This window comes from Nicotiana tomentosiformis, chromosome 7 (genome assembly GCF_000390325.3).
Source record: "Nicotiana tomentosiformis chromosome 7, ASM39032v3, whole genome shotgun sequence".
In the NCBI taxonomy this organism is placed as follows: domain Eukaryota; kingdom Viridiplantae; phylum Streptophyta; class Magnoliopsida; order Solanales; family Solanaceae; genus Nicotiana; species Nicotiana tomentosiformis.
Window position 1 is genome coordinate 68,273,701 of NC_090818.1, and position 16,701 is coordinate 68,290,401.

General features: G+C 34.9%; 1 protein-coding gene across 1 annotated transcript; it reads right to left on the reverse strand.

Annotated features, from left to right (window-relative positions):
- Nucleotides 1–8,326: 8,326 nt before the first annotated feature.
- On the reverse strand, nt 8,327–10,490 carry LOC117279056 (uncharacterized). Its single transcript, XM_033658511.1, has 4 exons — nt 9,915–10,490; nt 9,191–9,367; nt 8,873–9,070; nt 8,327–8,725 (listed from the first exon to the last, which is right to left on the reverse strand). The coding sequence occupies exons 1-4, from the start codon at nt 10,488–10,490 to the stop codon at nt 8,327–8,329; spliced, it is 1,350 nt and encodes a 449-aa protein (XP_033514402.1).
- Between the last annotated feature and the right edge of the window lie 6,211 nt (nt 10,491–16,701).

Sequence of the window (16,701 nt, forward strand, 5' to 3'; positions counted from 1 at the left end):
ATAGTATTTAATTTCAATAAATATTGAGTGTTACAATCTCTATGGTATTCCTCTTATTCTTCAAGAATGTAAACTATCTTGATGAACTTGATTTTGATTTTGATTCAAGGGATTGTAAAACTTGGTCTTGAATCTCCTTCTTGAACTTGGATTTGGATTTGATCACGAACAAGTAATTTGATGTCGAATGCTTTGGTATTTGATTTGCCTTCGTTCTTGATCTTTAAACTTGAACTTGAACTTGAACTTGTAGCTTGAGTGCTTGAACTTGTAGCCTTTAGAGAAATCTACGGTATTTCATCCACGAGCTCTCTGCTTGCTTCTTTTTATCACTTCAGGTATCTTCTAGCTTTATGAAGACCTCTATTTATAATTATAGAAAGTGGTGTGGCTCTACGATTTTATTGGTCCGTTTGAACTGACCAATACCATCTAGACACTTGGCACAACTCTACTGATTATTGATTTGACTTGGTATGCCACCCTTTCTTGACACATGGCATAATTTTATTGGCTCGTTCCTTTGACTTGGATCGCCACATCACTTGACACCTGGCATGAGCCTGGGTTTTAAGATAGGCTAATAGCCATTTGGACCTTGGGCTAATGAAGTGGCTTATCATTTAATTTGTAGTCCAATTAAATGTACTAGCCTAACACTTACATTTTGAATTTAAATAATTAACCCAATTTACTAGCCACAATATTTGTTTGGACTAGTGTCTTGAATTTAATATGGTCCAAATTATTTTATGGATTTAAATCCGATAAAATTTAAATGCTTACAAATGCCTCCTACTTCAAGACTTATCGTGATATAAACTTTACAATTTTTTTCACGGTTTGGCTTTAAGTACTAGTAAAAAAAATACAAGTTAATCAAGCACATGAGGCAAACTATAATTTGTCTAGGAATTACGTGGTCAATATATTGACTAAACTTATATACTATGATGCTAGGAAATAGTTCCACCATTTCACGTGCAAGATGAATTTGGAATCTTCTACAGATCATATTTGAATTGGAGTGTAAATCCATGACTAAAAGAAATTTGTTATAAAACAATAAAAGAATGAAGAAGAGTATTGCAGAGAAAAGTAGGGAGAGAGAATTTTTATTGATTAGGGATGAATTACAATGAAATAGAACCCCTATATTTATAAGAAAAAAGTGACTTAGCCACCAAGTAATAAATCCTAGAATCTCTCTAAAATATAGACATTCACTTTAAATACAATTTTATTTATAACAAATTTAAAATTGTTGATAAACTTTCTGCTCAAGATTATCCAGGAGTTTTTTGGTTATCTCCTAATCAAATTAGAACTCTTGCTATGTATATCTTTTGAGATTGGTTAGGATCCAATGGTAATATCCATTTCCATGTAGGACTTAGCCATTTACCCATTTTTCATCCCTATAAACAGGCCTTTTGGTACACATCTAACAATACGCCTTTTGGTTGCCTCGTTAAAAACCTTGCAAGAAAAATCGAGTGGGACAAAATCTTGTAAGGAAAAAAGAGTATAACGCGTATTAACTCCCCATGATGAGACAATCAATTCACATCTTTGAGCCTTCACATTCCAATCTTGTGCACCATCTTCAAAAGATCGTTGGTAGAGATTTGATAAACAAATCAGCCATATTAACTCGAATGAATATGTTGCACCTTGAAATCATCATTCTTAATAGATATGCAATGTCTTCATATAATGTCGTGGGATGGTCTTTTCAATATCTCTATAAAAATAAAAATTCTCGCTATCACATTATCATGCTTATAGTTATAGCAAGATTTATATGTGCACAAATTGCACTTCGGATATGGTACTTCAGGACCAAGAATTATATATGCTTTAAGCGATTTAAATCCTTCAGAGATTGTCATATAAGCTAAGTCATATAAGCCATACAGATCGACTTTAGATGCATATCGAGTTTTCATATCATGCTGGGCATATAAGATAGATAAAAGTGATTATACATACCATTGACTTTATACTTTCACGTGTTTGCACTACAAGTCCAAAACTACATGTCTTTCATATGAAACCAATTCTATTTGAATTGTGTCTCTTCTATTTGGTCAATATTTTTGTGTCTATATTCGACAGACTTGAGGTCCTCATCTATACTTAGTGCTATCATAGATGTCGTCAACGGACATTTTATATCGGTTCCAATATTTTTTCATAAAGACATAACATAGAGATCACTTCATTCATATTTCCAGGTACCTGAACCTCTCCTGAAATTTTATGAAATGTTATGTCATGTGATCTTCTAGATCACTTGCCTCCTTATTATGATCATTTTGATCATTTGCTCATCTTCTTTATCAAGAATTTTATTTGAAACCGATTTGTGTATGTACTTTAAGCGTACCATAGACTTTGTCCTTCTAGGACTTATTCTAATGGGAGCATTTATAGTGAGAATATAGTTACTTTCTTTGGGTCAGCAAATGCGTCTGGCATGCTTTGCAACATATAGCAGATGAATAATCTTTTTATGAACTTCAAGTTCATATTATCTTATCTGAGGATCTAGATGTACAAACGATAATTCATTTCGTAACTTTTTCTCAGCTGTTTATCCTGTCTCCCTCTCATGTTAGAAAAACTAACTTGCTTCATCATTTTGTGCGTTATGGTGTTAATCAAAATATATATCGCACATCAATAATAATAAGATGGAATTATTTGGTTCATGACCCTGAACTATTTATGAGGGGAGAATATAATATACTTTCCTATATAATGTTTATCAAACTCATACAGATAACTTTGTTCTCATGAGCAGTAGTTTAGCTATTAAGTGGAGGCACTCAATAAATTATTTTGCTAAATTAACTGTGATATAAACCAACTTATCAAGATGAACTGTCTTGAATAGAAAATCTGAAAATTATGCTCTAAATTAAATTATTGAGCAAGTTAACTCGCAAATATCAGATTGCGGGTTAATAATAAGAGCACATGTAATCATCTCATAGATGCATCTTATGTAGTATACATGGAAGGTGAATTGGCCCATATTCGCCTTTGATATTTCCAGCATTCATGGGATTCAATCCCAATTTTAGTTGTCTATTAATTAATGAGAACAAATAACATAAGAGAATTCATAAAGAACTTTCTAGTTCTTTAATATTTACCCATGTGAATTCTCTTTTATTTTTGCACATAACATGGCTAAATCAATTATGCCAACTGGATAAATTATCAATATTGATAAACTTCAAGTTTACACCATGACGTATGCAATTATCAATAAACTTCAAGTTTATTATGATATGAGTTTTTATATCAATAAACTTCTACTTTATTGTGGCATTCTTTTATTTATGTTATACAAACTGGAGAGTAGTTTTTCACATATATGTATTACCCCGCTACAAGTTGTAGTAATAGAAGATATTAAATTTTTTCTTTATTTTTTGTCTCAATATGACCAACCGCTTTCGCGAATATTTTAGAAACTCAATAAGTTTCTTTGAGATTTAGTACGGCACAATGCCTTATTGATAATCAATTTTATTCCTCCAAAATAGTAATAATTGTCTCTTACATAGCTCTCAATTACTTTTGTACTACCACATATTCATCAACATTCATATGGTGAATATCTCTTTCAAGGAGAAAGTTATACCATTATGGTCACGGTCAAAATCATTATAGGTAAGATATGTTGCTTCCATTACTTATGCCATGTAATAATCATATTGCCATAATATTTTGGGATAATCACAATAGGTACGTGATCAATGATCATTCATGCCATAATAATAAAATTATTTTCTTATTTCATCTCAAACCTCCTACTAGAGGTGAGTGTGGTATATTTACTACCACTAGCACGTTCATATTCTTCCAAAAATGAATATGTATTCATAAATCACATGTTATCACATTCACATCATGAATGGACCATAATCATCTATATGTGCTTTATAAAATCTCATGTCAAATCGATGACAAACATTATTTTCACAGAGTGAAGAATTATTTTAAAAATCCTTATTATTCTCATTACCACAATGATGAAGATTATAATTTCATCTATTATCACGTCCACATTCATTGATACATTTACGGTAATAATTTTATTTTATTTTAGACTTATTATATATTGCTACCACATTCTCTTAAGGGAATGAGAATGAAGCAAATTCAATAGGACGAATTTTTACTTTTTTGCCCACAATCATACATGAATTTGATTATGGCAAGACATAGAAATTTTACCACTTTTGGTGGTTATAATTTCTTACAAACTCCATTAGAGTTACAATCAAAATTTATTGTCTTTTCTTGTATTTAAAATCAAATTATAGAATGTCAAGAATTTAAAAGAGAAAAATAAGGTAAAATACTTACTTAAATAAGGTAAAATACTTATTTTAAATCCAGAATTTATTCCTGAGGGAAGTTTATGGAACAATTGACAATATTATGCTCAATATTATGTATAAGTTGAGCACCATGCATGTATCCCATAGTCTCTACTCAATTGGTTGGAGTCTCGTGTTATAAAACAATAAAAGAAGAAGAAGAGTATTGCAGAGAAAAGTAGGGAGAGAGAATTCTTATTGATTTGGGATGAATTACAATGGAATAATACCCTTATATTTATAGGGAAAAAGTGACTTAGCCACCAAGTAATAAATTCTAGAATCTCTCTAAAATATAAATATTCACCTTAAATACAATTCTATTTATAACAAATTTAAAATTGTTGATAATCTTTCTGCTCAAGAATATCCAGGAGTTTTTTGGTTATCTCCTAATCAAATTAGAACTCTTGCTATGTATATCTTTTGAGATCGGTTAGGATCCAATGGTAATATCCACTTCCATGTAGGACTTAGCCATTTACCCAATTTTCATCCCTATAAATAGGGGAGCATAGCACTATTTTTACCGTGCAAGCTTTCATTGTTAGCAATTCAGAAGGTTGGAGAGCTCTCTGTATTTTCCAAAGGGTAATCTTTTCCTTCTTTATATTTTTCATAGCAAAAAATGCTACTTGAACAGGTTTTGTACTTTTCAAAGGTCATTTTAGCTTTGAATAGTCATGTTGGATTGTCTTTGCAGTCAATTTTCTTTCTTTATTTCAGTCAAAAAGAGTAAGTATTGTCTCTGTGGAGACCAACTTTATGTCACTTCCAAGATAAAGTACAATGTCATTTTTTCTTATTTTTTATAAAATAAAAACAGTAAAGTAAAGACAAGTATATAGAGAAACTGATATATTATTTAATTTCAAACTAATGTACATAATAAACTGAAATCTCCTCTATTTATAGAAGAAAGGAAGCTGATGTGTAAGTTGCTACTGCAAGTTACTGTGTAAGCTGCTACTGCAAGCTATTGTGTAAGCTGCTTGTAAGCTGCTACTCCAAGCTGCTGTGTAAGCTGCTATTGTACCAGATATAGATAATCTCCTACCGGGGATAATATTTATCCATAACGGAGTACCGAAAGGATAAGCTCATTGTACCAGATATAGATAATCTTCTACCGGGGTAATATTTATCCATAATAGAGTATCGAAAGAATAAGTTTTTTCAAAAGGCTTATTTTCAATAGAGTACTAAATAAATAAATATATATACAGTGGAGTCTCATGTGGATAAGTTTCTTTAGGAAGTTTATTTACAACGAAGTACTAAATGAACATTCATAATATAATATATTTATAACACTCCCCCTTGGATGTACATTAAAAGATAATGTGCCTCATTAAAACCTTACTAGAAAAAAACCTGTGGGAAAAAATCCTTATAAAGAAAAAAGAGTACACATATTTAGTAATACGCATAACTAATTGTCTCATTAAAAACCTTCTAAGAAAAACTCTGTGGAAAAAATATTAGTAAGGAAAAAAGAATATAGGGCGTATTTTACCCCTGATAAAAATCTTGTTTCAAATATTTAAGTCTTCGTATTCCAATCTTGTATACCATCTTCTCAAAAGTTAAAGTTGGCAAATCGAGCAGTAAATAAATCTCCCATCAATGGTACAAGATAGTGAATAATAGAGGGTGATAGAGAAGTTGAAGAAGCTCCGTGAAAAATAGAAGAACTTAGAAGCCCTTTTAGAAGTTGTTGAGAAAGAAGTTGAAGAAGCCAAGTTAGGAGCCTCAATTGCTAGAAAGGAGTATGATGCATCTGCAATGCCTTGTTGACTGCTGATGACTTGGCCGATTTGGAGAAGAAGAAGAAAAACTTGAAAGATATGCTCAAGGATTTGGCCAACTACAAGTTGTGTTTAGATTATACTATAAACATTATTTTATTTGTTTTTCCCTTTCCTCTTGCATTTTATTGTTTAGTAGATGTTATCATCAGCAATAAAACTTCTTTCATTTTACTTTATATTGCACGTTCTCATTAATGTTTCCTTTTGTTCTTGCTTTTTTTTTATGTGCTTTCACGATCAGGACTTGGTAGTTTATCCACGTATTCTAAAGAAAACCCTCACTTTTCTTTTCATTAAGATGACTGGACTTAGAATAAAATTCTAAGTTGCCTACGTACATTGGTGAAGAGGATCAAGTCATTATGTAGTTTATAACAAGTGAGATTGTTTTTTTATACTTTATGAATTTGAAGACTTGGCAGACTTGAAGATGGTAACTTTAAGACCTAGCGGACTTGAACTCTTCAAATTGATGATGTAATAGACTTGGCAAAATCAACTTGACTTAGAATTGGAGACTTCAACTTGAATATTTAGCCTCTTATTAAAGAAACTATAATCATTCTATCGAAGACCTCAATTTGACATGGATGGCTTGCCCGCATTGAGCCATCAAGATAAGACAGAGAGTTCAACGAAAGAATACATGTACACCTAATTTTCAAGTATCAATCAAGTGAATTATATTCCATCACACCTCATTTGAATAATGCCTTGGGTAATATATATTTTTTGAAATTAATGACTAAACTTAGAATGAAACTCTAAGCTGCCTACATACCTCGTGAAGAGGATCAAGTCATACCGTAGTTAGAAATAGGTGAGGTTTTTATTTTTTTATTTTTAATGTCCTAACTTTTGCCTAGGCCGCCTCTTTCGAGGTTTTCAACCTAGCGAACATTTTTTTGGGTCATGCATAGTTTATACTCTTGCGGGCCAGGAGTAACATGCAATTTATACTCGTGCGTTAAGGAGCGTATTTGTTTTCTTCAAGGATAGTATCTCTTCATGAATTTCCCATTGATGGGCCAATCCGCAAACCTTCTTAGTCAACTATCTTGTAAGCGCCACTTGAGTATACCTCTTGTACAACATATGGCCCATCCCACTTAGCAGAGAATTTACCTCCAGATCAAGGAGAGGTGATAATAGGCCTTTTTACCACAAAAACTTGGTCACCCACTTGGAAAGATCTAAGGCGCACCCTTTTATTAAAAGATCGAGACAAGCGATCTTGATAACATTCAAGGCTTTGTTGAGTTTCTAGCCTCTTTTCATCAAGAGCTTCCAATTCTTCAAGGCGTATGCGAGAATTTTATTCATCAGTAAGTTCTTATTGAATAGCAAGACGCAATGATGGGATTTGACGCTCAAGTGGAAGGACTGATTCAACTCCATAAATAAGTGAATAAGGAGTTACTTGTGTCGGTGTGCGGTACGTGGTCCTATATGCCCAAAGAGCTTCTTCCATTCTTTAATGCCAATCTTTCTTAGACTTAGAGACAACCTTTTTCAACAAGTTACAGAGCGTCTTGTTGGATGCTTCAGCAAGTCTATTGGCAGCAGCATAATACATGAAGGAATTGCGTTGCTTGAAGCAAAAAAAAAATCACATATTTTATTCATCAACTTGTTATCAAATGGTTTACCATTGTCCGTCAATATGTATCGAGGAATGCCAAAATGATAGATAATATTGACTTGGATGAAGTTAGCCACATTTTTCTTCTTTACTTCCTTAAGAGAAACAGTTTCAGCCCATTTTGAGAAGTAATCAGTTGCGGCCAAAATATATAAATGTCCACCAGAAGACTTTGGCAATGGACCAACAACATCCAAATCCCAAGCATCAAATGGACAAGAGGCAATAGTTGGGTGCAATACTTCAGGTGGTTGATGTATGAAATTAGCATGGAATTGGAAAGATTTACACCTTCGAGCGTAATCTAAACAATCTTTCACCATGTTTGGCCAATAATACCCCATTCTTTTTATGTGAAAATAAAGTTTTGACCTAGATTGATGTGCTCCACATACTCCAGAATGTACTTATTTTAGGGCATGGAGGGATTCATCAACCCCCAAACAACGTAAGAGTACTCTATCAAATGATCATCTTTAGAGTGTATCTTTGTAATAAAGAAAGCGAGGGGCTCTTCTCCGGAATTCTGTCTTCCTTCGGGGATTTTTTGGTAATATCCCATAACAAAGATAATCGATTAATTGTTGTCTCCAATCTTCAATTTTAACCTCAAGAACGGCAGTAATATGCTCAACTTTGCTTTCTTTTTCTTCATAGTCATTTGGTGAAGGAACTACCCATCCTTGGCAAACAACAACTTGCGTTTGATCAGGCAAAGATAATGTAGAAGCTAAGGCTGCTAAGGCATCATCTCTCTTATTATCCTTTCTCGGCACGTGTTGAATAGTTACCTCTTTAAGCCAACTTACCAATCTCTGAGTATATTTGTGATATGGGACCAACTCTAGTGTCTTAACCTCATAGCTACCCAAAAGCTGATTGATCACTAACTTGGAGTCTCCAAAAACTTATAGTTGCAATTGTTTCATATCCACAGCCATTTCAAGCCTAAGTATGAGCGCTTGATATTCAGCAACATTATTGGAGCAGCGTTATGTCAGAGTGAAAGAATATGGCAAAACCTCCCCTTGAGAAGTGATAAACACTATTCCGGTACCAACTCCTTCATGATGTGCAGCACCATCAAAATACATCTTCCAAGGAGGTTGAATTTCGATTACCATTGCATCTTCATCAGGCAATTCATCAAACAACTCCCGCTCATCTGGAATTGGATGGTCAGCTAGGAAGTCTGCTAATGCTTGTCCTTTTACCGCCTTCTGAGGAACATACACAATTTCAAATTGTTGAAATTAGAGGTACCACCTCGCTAATCGATCACTTAGGATAGGTTTAGACATGACAAACTTGATAGGATCCGCTCTTGAGACGAGTCGTACAACATGAGCTTGGAAGTAATGCTTCAGCTTCTGAATAGAGAAGACAAGTGCCAAACATAACTTCTCGATAGGTGAATACTTGAGCTCATTTGGCGTCAACATCTTACTTAAGTCATAAAGTGCATTTTCTTTGCCTTCATTGTTTCCTTGAGCCAGAAGCGATCCTACTGACCTTTCCTATGCTGAAATGTATAATATTAATGGCTTTCCAAGTATGGGGGCTACAGTACTAGAGGTTTCATCAGATAAGACTTAATGCTTTTAAAAGTATTTCTGCAAGCTTGGTCCCATTCAAAAGGAACCCCTTTCTTTATGAGGCAACTAAATGGTTCGCATCTTCCCGCCAGATTCGAAATAAATCTTCTAAGATATGCCAACTTACCTTGTAAGCTTTTTAATTCATGAATATCCTTATGCTCGGACATTTTCAAGATAGAATCCACCTTAGCTTGATCAATTTTGATACCTCGATGTCGAACAATAAAACCGAGAAATTTTCCAGAAGTAACCCCAAAGGCGCACTTCAACGGATTCATTCTGAGTTGGTATCTTCGAAGTCATTAGAATACCATCCTCAAATCTTGTAATTGATAATCTCTCTTCCTTGACTTTACCACTAAGTCGTCAACATAACATTCCATATTTTTATGAAGCATGTCGTCAAAAATATTTTGCATGGCACTTTGATATGTAGCACCAGCATTTTTCAAACAAAAGGCATTACCTTGTAGCAGTATATACCTTTAGGAGTTCGAAAGGCAGTAAGTTCTTCATCCTTTGGTGCCATGCGAATTTGATTATATCCAGATGAACCATCCATGAAAGACATCTCCTCATATCCAGTCGTGGCATCAATCATAAGCTCCTGGGTGGGAAAAGGAAATTCATCCTTAGGACAAGTGTTATTTAGGTCCATAAAGTCAACACAAAATCGGATTTGGCCATTCTTCTTTCTTACAGGGACGATGCTTGAAATCCATGTAGGATATTTAACTTCACGAACAAAACCAGCCTCAATAAGCTTGTTAACTTTGGTTTCAATCAAGGGAACTAGTTTAGGTCTGAAGCGACGTTGTACTTTCTTCACGGGACGAACACCTCGTTTGACAACAAGATGATGAACAACCACCTTGGGGTCTAAACCTGGCATCTCTTTGTAACTCCAAGCAAATGTGTCTTTGAACTCCTTAAGTAGCTTAATATATTTGCTCTCTTCATCACTAGTTAGAGAGGCACTTACATATGTGGGCCTTGGATCTTCAACACCTCCGAGGTTAACTTCTTTTAGTGCATCAATCATTGTCTTCACCCCTTATTCAAGCTCGGGTGGTGCATCTTAAGCATCTTCATCCTCTTGAGGATTACCATCATTGAAAGATATGTGATGACATACATAAATTTCAAGTCACTTTTGCTCGACTTTCGTATGAGATGAAGCATTTTGTTCGTCATGAATAGTTATATGATATGATGACCCCATATTTTCTTCATCTTCCTCTCATTCTTTAGTGTGGACTATAGTATGAGCCTTTTCTTTGAGGACCATTCCACATGAAATTACGAGTTGTGTCTCTCGCCTCATTCTAGAAGGAATCAGACTCGGGCAATCTGTGGTCAAAATCTCCTTTTTAGCAAAGATAGGTGCTTCAATCCTTCTATTACTTCCATGATGTTTGTGTTCCTTCTTCAATGATCCCAACCTATTAAAGACTGAGGTCCTAGGTTTTGTAAGTCGATCAAACACAGAAGGCTTCTCATTAAATATTGTAGACTCTTCTTTTGCAGTAATGTAGTTACAACTTGCCTTTTTATGGAGATACGGATAGGCGCGGTATGTTTGTATTCTAAACCTTCACGTGATTATTTCAGGGGGTACCCTTTCTCCATCATCATCTTTTGAGTAGGTTTAGAAGCTTCGGGGGGGGGGGGGGCTTTCCCTACTTGGATGGTTCATTGGGATTATATCCAGCTTTCGCTAACAACTTGTAGGCATTTGGGTCAAAGCCCTCATCTGTGCGCTTTGCAAGAAGTGCTAGTTTTAGAAGTGAATTGTGGTTTAATGATTTGACAAACCCTTTAAGCAAATTTGTAAATGACTTAATTGCATCAATTTCCTTGATAGGAAGGGTCAAGTCTCCTAACACAGTACCTTGTAGTTCAGAAGATGGATCTTCAACCTTCCTTGCCTTTGGGACATAGCGAAGAACATGAGTCACTTTCTTACTTGAATATGCCTCATTTATCTTGTTCCTATCATAAATCACTTTATCCTTTTCAACCGTAATATTTGCCTTGCAATTTGTGACATCAACCTTCTTTGCAACACTTTTGGTCAACACCACATCATCAACCTTAACCTCCTTTGAGACAAAATTCTTTAAGTAGAATTTTGCATCGGCAAAGTATGATTCAGCCTCGGTAAAGGTCTTATCATCAGCAACTATCTTCTTTTCGACCCCATCTTCACAGTACTTCAAGCATTGATGGTAGTTGGATGAAACCACTTTGTTCTCGTATATCCATGGCCTTCCTAACAAGATATTATATAAGGTCTTTGCATCGATCACGTGCATCTATGCACTCGAATGAAAATCTCCCATATTTATTTCCAATTTGATAGCCCATGTAGCTCTTTGCCCCTCTTGATTGAATCCTTAAATTATCAAACGGCTTTCACATAGTTCATCCATCGATATGCCAAGCTCTTTGACAGTACGAATTGGGAAAATATTGATGCCAGATCCATCATCAATCAAAATTCTACTTACTCTCTGCTCACGTACAAATCCAACCATAAATAGGGGATGCTTATGGTGTATTTCACTAAGCAAAAGATCATCATTAGTGAATAGATTTTTGCATCACAAGTGTCCACTTCATCATAGAGATGCTTAGTGAGTTTTCAGACAAGGTGGTGGCAACAATGATGGATTTTCCTTCTTTGTATCTTCTTCATCTACCTTACAACATGAGGCCTTGATATCTTCATAGGAAGCTTGCGTGCGTAACTAGCTTGGAAGGAATTCATCCAATGTCACTGGACGACGTAGCCTTTGATAGTGATTCTCCTCCATTTTTGTTTTCTTCCAATTCTTATTTATCATTTTCTTTTTGGGTCTTTTTACCATTTTTCCCCTAGTCAATTGCTTACTTGACTCCCTTTGTGAATCTGTCTTACAGCATCTCCGTCGAGTCACAAGAATCCAACCTTCATCATTAGTTTGACCATCACATGATTCACTTTCCTCTTGAGATCTTTCCTTTACTATTACTTTATTCGCTATAGGGAGAAGCAATGACTTGCTCACGTCGATAGATTCAACGTCACTAAATTTAATCATATTTTGTGGTGATGTAGTTTGGATACCCTTATATTCATATACTTCAACAAAATTGCAAAGGACAATGGGATAAAGTGAACCAAAAGTGTCAGAGACTTGATTCGAACTTTCCTTCTCATCCTCAAGCAAGATTTTTCCTTCAGCGGCCAGGTCCATGACTTTCTCCTTAAAGATGAAGCATTTTTCAATAGGGTGGCTAATCAACCGATGATACTTGCAATAATTTAGATCATTAGTCCTTCCAGCTTCGTCTAGACGCTTCATTTTAGGTAACTCAAAGAGTTCTTCAAAAATTGTTGGAATATCAGAGTCCAAGAATGGATATTCTTTCTCTTGCATTTCCTTCAAAGTTAACTTTCGGCCAGCTTTATCCTGCAAGGACGTCGTCTTCACACTTTGTTTCTTACTCACTTTTGTAGTGACCTTTAATGGCGAGGCATTAACATTCATTGATTCCTTGCTCTCAGACTTCAGCATAAATTTGCCTCATTTTTTTATTTCTTGTTTATCCTTCCCTTTGCGAGGTTCATAAATGGGTGGTCCTTGATTTCCACTTGAAGACATTCTTAACTCCATATCATGAGCACGTGTAGCTAATTCTTCAAAATACTTAGGCCTGATACCCTGTAGGATGTAGCGAAGTCCCCAATGCATTCGTTGGATACATATTTCTATTTCAGAAGCTTCACTAAGTCTATCTTTATAGTTGAGACTCACATGCGTCCATCAATTGATGAAATCAACGACCGGCTCATCCTTCTATTGATGCATGTTTGTGAGTTCAACCATACTTATAGTTCGCCTCGTGCTATAGAAGTGATTGAGAAATTCATGTTTAAGTTGCTCCCAACTATCGATGGAACCGGCCTCGAGATCAGTGTACTAATCAAAAGCATTTCCTTTTAAGGATCAGACAAACTGCTTGACAAGATAATCTCCATAGGTTCCAGCATTATTATAAGTTTCGACGAAGTGTGCAATGTGTTGCTTTGGTTTTCTGTTACAGTCGAATTATTGAAATTTTGGGGGTTGATAGCCTGCAGGCATCTTCAAACTATCAATTCTCGTAGTGTATGGCTTTGCATATGCGAGAGAAGACTTGGTAACAACATCGTACTTATCCTTGATGGTTCCCATGATGAAGACTTTTAATTGGTCAATGGGAATAATCCCATCAAATGAAATCTGAAGTTCTTTATGAGTCATTGTTTGCCTTGCAGATTAGTCTCCTTTATCTTGCATCACAGGGAGCTTTCCAGGTGCATGACTTGAACTCCCTCTATCATGCTTTCAACTCTATATGTCGGCTTGACAATTTGATTATTTGGATCTTACATATGTTTCTTAACCCCTCAATTACCTTCGTTGAATTTGCGAGTTGTTCTTCAACAGTTGAAGTGTTAGTCACGATTGCTTGGATAACCGTCGTGGATGGTAGAGCAAAACATAGATTTTTTCTTACACCATACTTTGAGTGGAACAACTCACGTGGAGTGATTGAAGCAGATCCAGTGATCAAGATATCATCATCATCTTGTGTGATGAGATTCTTAGTTCTAGATGGGCTAAGTAGAGCCAATGTCTTTTCAACAATTTCAGCAATGTTCGCTCCTTCTTCCAATTCAGTTGAAAATGATCTTGCCCCCTTTGAGGATCGAAAATCAAAGATAGGAACTGATGCAGACGACATTTGAAATGCTTGTTGTTCTAGCAAGTTTGCTGTGTTCCTAGTGATAGGTCCTACGCTTTCGATAGTAGCATCCAGCAAGTTTTCAAGATCAGAGGAAAACTTGGAATCTGTAGCCTTAGTAGTAGTGAGTTTGAAGTTGATCTTCTTTGGAGCCATTTCATTGTTCTTGAAATTTAGTAATTGAAGAGATGAGAGGTAGAGATTGTCCCATTGGGCGTGCTAGAAATTTATAACAATTTTTTGCGTCGAGAAAAATAAATAATCAAGATACAAAATTGCATAACAAATGTAGTATTTGATTTCAATAAATATTGAGTGTTACAATCTCTATGGTATTCCTCTGATTCTTCAAGAATGTAAACTATCTTGATGAACTTGATTTTGATTTTGATTCAAGGGCTTGTAAAGCTTAATTCTCTTTCTTGAACTTGAATTTGGATTTGATCTCGAACGCCTTGGTATTTGATTTTCCTTCGTTCTTGATCTTGAACTTGAACTTGTAGCTTGTAGATAAATCTGTGGTATTTGATCCACGAGCTCTCTGCTTGCTTCTTGTTATCACCTCAGGTGTCTTCTAGCTTTATGAGGACCTATATTTATAGTTGTAGAGAGTGGTGCGGCTCTATGATTTGATTGGTCCGTTTGAACTGACCAATACCATCTAGACACTTGGCATAACTCTACTGGTTGTTGATTTGACTTGGTATGCCACCCTTTCTTGACACATGGTATGATTTTATTGGCTCTTTCCTTTGACTTGGATCGTCACATCATTTGACACGTGGCATTAAGATGGGCTAATAGCCATTTGGACCTTGAGCTAATGAAGTGGGCTTATCATTTAATTTGTAGTCCAATTAAATGTACTAGCCCAACACTTATATTTTAGATTTAAATAATTAACCCAATTTACTAGCCACAATATTTGTTTGGACTAGTGTCTTGAATTTAATATGGTCCAAATTATTTTATGGATTTAAATCCGATAAAATTTAAATGCTTGCACATGTGACTATGTCTTTTCTTTCTGGTGTATTTTCACGTGCTCCCAATAAATTGTTGGGAGTGTGTGAACAAAGTCCCACATGGAAAGTAGAAAAGAAAAATAAGCTACTTATAAGTAATTGGATATTCTTAATGGTGTGAGGCATTTTGGAGAAAATCGTGCGGGCTTGGCCCAAAGCGGACAGTATCACACCATGTTAAGAGTATTTTTGGACCGTTTTAATCCAACAACTGGTATCAGAGCTTCTGCCTAAATTATCTACTTTGACGAATGTGGAAATTATATCAATATCTATGTTGAAGATCTTCATCTTAAGAACACGTTACTATGTCTTTTTCTTGCTGGTGTATTTTCACGTGCCCCCAGCAAATTTCGAGTTAGTTTTACTTGTGTAAGTTCGAATGATTGTGAAGTTTTACTTGTATAAATTCGATCTATAGGATATTATTCTGAAATTTTATTTGTAACAGTACGACTTGTATAAGTTTTGAATTTCAGGACAAGGTCATGGAATTTCATTTGCATCAATTTGAACTCCAGGAGAATTTCTGAAGTACCTGTGCTATCTTTCAACTATTTGACTGCATTTTTTAGCTATGACTATTTGTCAACTGCTTTGCGAACGTTATCTATATTTTAACTAATAGTTTTAAAAGTGGCTACTTGGTATCACACTTACAGCAAACATCGAGCAGATAACACAAATAATTTATTAACGCAACATGTTTTAACCTGCTCAAACATAATCCAACCCACCCACTTGACATTCATGAGGGAAATACACATTCGAAATAGTAAAAATTTTATGCGATACCCTATTTGTACATTGTTATTTGACATGTATTAATTTTTTTTAAAATTATTTAACATGTACCTAATTTTATTAAACTTCAGACAAAGTAAGTTGTCTCTGCCTCTCCTCCTCCTCCTCATTCTTCTCGTTTCTTCTTCTTCTTCTTTGTTCTCCTTCTTGATTGTTGAAACTGTGGAACAAGAATTTAGTGTGATAAGAAAAAGCTTCTTTAACGTGAAGATTTGAACGGTAAGTGAAACTTATGTTAGATTTATTGTTATTTAAGAAGAATAACTCCAGAACATTAACAAATTATATTTTTTGTAAATAAGTTGTTAGATTTATTGTTAGTTTGACAATTTGATTATTGAAATTTATTTTTTAAGATATTTCAAACTTACTTTTTAAATTTGAGTTTATTTGGAAAAGATTTGGATGCTAAACTCTAATAGCACGAGTTAAAAGTGGCTACTTGTTTTAGAATAACAGCCAAAATGGGCAAGCTAGTTCATGAGCGTGCACGCAGAGGATCAATAGTCAATTCCCACAAAACAGGAAAAACGACAAATGGACGAATCAAACAGGGTAAAATGAGTGGAAGAGAATCTCCCTGACGTGGCACGAATCAACCGGTCAATAAACTCGAAAACCAGCAGATAACCAGAATAAAAATTAATTTAG

What these genes read in the sequence shown, in the direction of transcription:
- LOC117279056 (XM_033658511.1), bottom strand. Translation starts at nt 10,490, where the DNA reads ATGATTGATGCACTAAAAGAAGTTAACCTCGGAGGTGTTGAAGATCCA. An exon ending in AAGGTATATACTGCTACAAG is followed by an intron (nt 9,368 to 9,914) that starts GTAATGCCTTTT and finishes ATTTCAGCATAG; the next exon opens with GAAAGGTCAGTAGGATCGCT. An exon ending in ATTACTTCCAAGCTCATGTT is followed by an intron (nt 9,071 to 9,190) that starts GTACGACTCGTC and finishes TATGTTCCTCAG; the next exon opens with AAGGCGGTAAAAGGACAAGC.